Raw genomic sequence first — 4,430 nt, forward strand, 5'->3', positions numbered from 1 at the left:
CCTCCTCACCTCATCAGCCATGACCATAGAGGATCTCTCTCCTCCCTGCTCACCTTATCAGCCATGACCATAGAGGATCTCCCTCCTCACCTCATCAGCCATGAAAATAGAGTATCTCCCTCCTCACCTTATCAGCCATGACCATAGAGGATCTCCCTCCTCACCTCATCAGCCATGAAAATAGAGGATCTCCCTCCTCACCTCAACAGCCATGACCATAGAGGATCTCCCTCCTCCCTCCTCACCTCATCAGCCATGACCATAGAGGATCTCCCTCCCTCCCTCCTCACCTCAACAGCCATGACCATAGAGGATCTCCCTCCTCCCTCCTCACCTCATCAGCCATGACCATAGAGGATCTCCCTCCTCACCTCATCAGCCATGACCATAGAGGATCTCCCTCCTCCCTCCTCACCTTATCAGCCATGACCATAGAGGATCTCCCTCCCTCCCTCCTCACCTTATCAGCCATGACCATAGAGGATCTCCCTCCTCCCTCCTCACCTCATCAGCCATGACCATAGAGGATCTCCCTCCTCACCTTATCAGCCATGACCATAGAGGATCTCCCTCCTCACCTTATCAGCCATGACCATAGAGGATCTCCCTCCCTCCCTCCTCACCTCATCAGCCATGACCATAGAGGATCTCCCTCCCTCCCTCCTCACCTCATCAGCCATGAACACAGAGGATCTCCCTCCCTCCCTCCTCACCTTATCAGCCATGACCATAGAGGATCTCCCTCCTCCCTCCTCACCTCATCAGCCATGAACACAGAGGATCTCCCTCCCTCCCTCCTCACCTCATCAGCCATGACCATAGAGGATCTCCCTCCCTCCCTCCTCACCTCATCAGCCATGAACACAGAGGATCTCCCTCCCTCCCTCCTCACCTTATCAGCCATGATCATGGAGGATCCCCCGTGGATTCCCAGGATGGGGATCAGTGTCTGGGAGGAAATAAAATCCAATATCTGAGCGATGGCCTCCTGGTCCGTCCCGTCTCCGAACACCACCCCGTGGATCTTGGTCCCAGACATCAGGTCGCACACGTGGGTGATGATACTCTTGGGGTCAGTCTCGTTGACCAATACGGTGACCACGTTGACGTCCATGGGGTCATCTTTGCTCCAGAGAGCCCGAATGTCCCGGTCGGAGATGTAGCGCGTGCGGCCCAGGATCACAGCGATGTTGAGGATGGGGACTTTCTGACCTTCGACCTCCAGGGTCACCAGGGTCACCAGGGAACACAGGAGAGCTGGGAAGGCCAGGGTCAGCCCCCTGCCCACTGACATGTTGAGACACTTCATCTCCTGGGGGAGAGGGAGGGAGGAGAGAGAGAGAGAGAGAGAGAGAGAGAGAGAGAGATAGAGATTAATATAACATGGAGATACTGAAGAAGGTATTGAGTAAGGTAGGGACAGAAATATGTGTATCGAGAGAAAAAAAAGAGAAAAAATGTAGAAACCATAGAACTGATTTTAATTCTAGAACTGATTGTAATTCTAGAACTGATTTTGATTCTAGAACTGATTCTAATTCTAGAACTGATTCTAATTCTAGAACTGATTCTAATACTAGAATACATTCTCATTCTAAATCAGATTGTGATTCTAGAACTGATTGTATACAACTATACTGAAGAGAAATAGAAACGCGACATGCAATAATTTCATTGATTTTACTGAGTTTACAGTTCATATGTGGAAACCAGTCAACTGAAATGAATTCATTAAGGCCCTAATCTATGGATTGATCACATGACTGGGAACACAGATCTGATCACATGACTGGGAACACAGATCTGATCACATGACTGGGAATACAGATCTGATCACATGACTGGGAACACAGATCTGATCACATGACTGGGAACACAGATCTGATCACATGACTGGGAACACAGATCTGATCACATGACTGGGAACACAGATCTGATCACATGACTGGGAACACAGATCTGATCACATGACTGGGAACACAGATCTGATCACATGACTGGGAACACAGACCTGCCTCTGTCACAGACACCTTCAAATAAAATGGGCCTCAGGATCTCGGTATCTCTGAGCATTCAAATTGCCATCAATAAAATGCCATTTGTGATGGTTGTCCATAGTTTATGCCTGCCCACACCATAACCCCACCGGCACCATCTGTTCACAACGTTGACATCAGCAAACCGCTCGGCCACATGGCGCCATCAACGTGGTCTGCGGTTGTGAGGCCGGTTGGACGTACTGCCAAATTCTATAAAATGATGTTGGGAAAGCGGCTTATGGTAGAGAAATTAACATTCAATTGTCTGACAACAGCTCTGGTGGACATTCCAGCAGTCAGCATGCCAAACGCTCCCTCAAAACATGAGACATCTGTGGCATTGTGTTTTGTGACAAAACTCCTTATTTTAGAGTGGCCTTTTATTGTCCCCAGCACAAGGTGCACCTGTGTAATCACCATGCCATTTAATCGGCTTCTTGATATGCCACACCTGTCAGGTGGATGGATTATCTTGACAAAGAAGAAATGCTCACTAACAGGGATGTAAAAACAATTTGTGCCAAAAAATGTGAGGGAAATAAGATTTTTTTGTGCGTATGAAAAATGAGATCCTAAACGGGATATTTCATTTCAGCTCATGGAACACGGAACCACGGAACCACGGAACCACGGAACCACGGAACCACGGAATCAACACTTTACAGGTTTCCTTTAGATTTAGACGCACTAGATTGGTGTGAAACAAGTGTAAGAAACGCCCTCTATCGCACAGTTAAACCAATCCAACGCTTTAGAAAGTCTACGAAAGGGGAAATGAGGCAGAAAGGGGATTGGACGGCAGCCAACAGTCTAGAAGTTCTATTAGGCTCTCAGAACGGGGCCACTACACTGTTCTGTAAGGTAATGCAGTAGGTTAGACGCCTGCTCTCAGAACGGGGCCACTACACTGTTCTGTAAGGTAATGCAGTAGGTTAGACGCCGGCTCTCAGAACTGTCCACTACACTGTTCTGTAAGGTAATGCAGTAGGTTAGACGCCTGCTCTCAGAACTGTCCACTACACTGTTCTGTAAGGTAATGCAGTAGGTTAGACGCCTGCTCTCAGAACTGTCCACTACACTGTTCTGTAAGGTAATGCAGTAGGTTAGACACCTGCTCTCAGAACTGTCCACTACACTGTTCTGTAAGGTAATGCAGTAGGTTAGACACCTGCTCTCAGAACTGTCCACTACACTGTTCTGTAAGGTAATGCAGTAGGTTAGACGCCTGCTCTCAGAACGGGGCCACTACACTGTTCTGTAAGGTAATGCAGTAGGTTAGACGCCTGCTCTCAGAACTGTCCACTACACTGTTCTGTAAGGTAATGCAGTAGGTTAGACGTCTGCTCTCAGAACTGTCCACTACACTGTTACACTGTTCTGTAAGGTAATGCAGTAGGTTAGACGCCTGCTCTCAGAACTGTCCACTACACTGTTCTGTAAGGTAATGCAGTAGGTTAGACGCCTGCTCTCAGAACTGTCCACTACACTGTTCTGTAAGGTAATGCAGTAGGTTAGACGCCTGCTCTCAGAACTGTCCACTACACTGTTCTGTAAGGTAATGCAGTAGGTTAGACGCCTGCTCTCAGAACTGTCCACTACACTGTTCTGTAAGGTAATGCAGTAGGTTAGACGCCTGCTCTCAGAACTGTCCACTACACTGTTCTGTAAGGTAATGCAGTAGGTTAGACGCCTGCTCTCAGAACTGTCCACTACACTGTTCTGTAAGGTAATGCAGTAGGTTAGACGCCTGCTCTCAGAACTGTCCACTACACTGTTCTGTAAGGTAATGCAGTAGGTTAGACACCTGCTCTCAGAACTGTCCACTACACTGTTCTGTAAGGTAATGCAGTAGGTTAGACGCCTGCTCTCAGAACTGTCCACTACACTGTTCTGTAAGGTAATGCAGTAGGTTAGACACCTGCTCTCAGAACTGTCCACTACACTGTTCTGTAAGGTAATGCAGTAGGTTAGACGCCTGCTCTCAGAACTGGGGCCACTACACTGTTCTGTAAGGTAATGCAGTAGGTTAGACGCCTGCTCTCAGAACTGTCCACTACACTGTTCTGTAAGGTAATGCAGTAGGTTAGACGCCTGCTCTCAGAACTGTCCACTACACTGTTCTGTAAGGTAATGCAGTAGGTTAGACGCCTGCTCTCAGAACTGTCCACTACACTGTTCTGTAAGGTAATGCAGTAGGTTAGACGCCTGCTCTCAGAACTGTCCACTACACTGTTCTGTAAGGTAATGCAGTAGGTTAGACGCCTGCTCTCAGAACTGTCCACTACACTGTTCTGTAAGGTAATGCAGTAGGTTAGACGCCTGCTCTCAGAACTGTCCACTACACTGTTCTGTAAGGTAATGCAGTAGGTTAGACGCCTGCTCTCAGAACGC

The 4,430-nt window shown here is 48.1% G+C and overlaps 1 protein-coding gene across 1 annotated transcript; it reads right to left on the minus strand.

Annotated features, from left to right (window-relative positions):
- Positions 1 to 892: 892 nt before the first annotated feature.
- On the minus strand, positions 893 to 1,306 carry LOC135567533 (glutamate receptor ionotropic, NMDA 2A-like; the record flags this gene model as incomplete). Its single annotated transcript, XM_065014895.1, has 1 exon — positions 893 to 1,306. A coding segment is annotated over exon 1 (402 nt), but the record flags the coding sequence as incomplete, so codon positions are not given.
- Positions 1,307 to 4,430: the final 3,124 nt, after the last annotated feature.

Source organism: Oncorhynchus nerka, unplaced genomic scaffold (genome assembly GCF_034236695.1).
Source record: "Oncorhynchus nerka isolate Pitt River unplaced genomic scaffold, Oner_Uvic_2.0 unplaced_scaffold_1945, whole genome shotgun sequence".
Classification (NCBI taxonomy): domain Eukaryota; kingdom Metazoa; phylum Chordata; class Actinopteri; order Salmoniformes; family Salmonidae; genus Oncorhynchus; species Oncorhynchus nerka.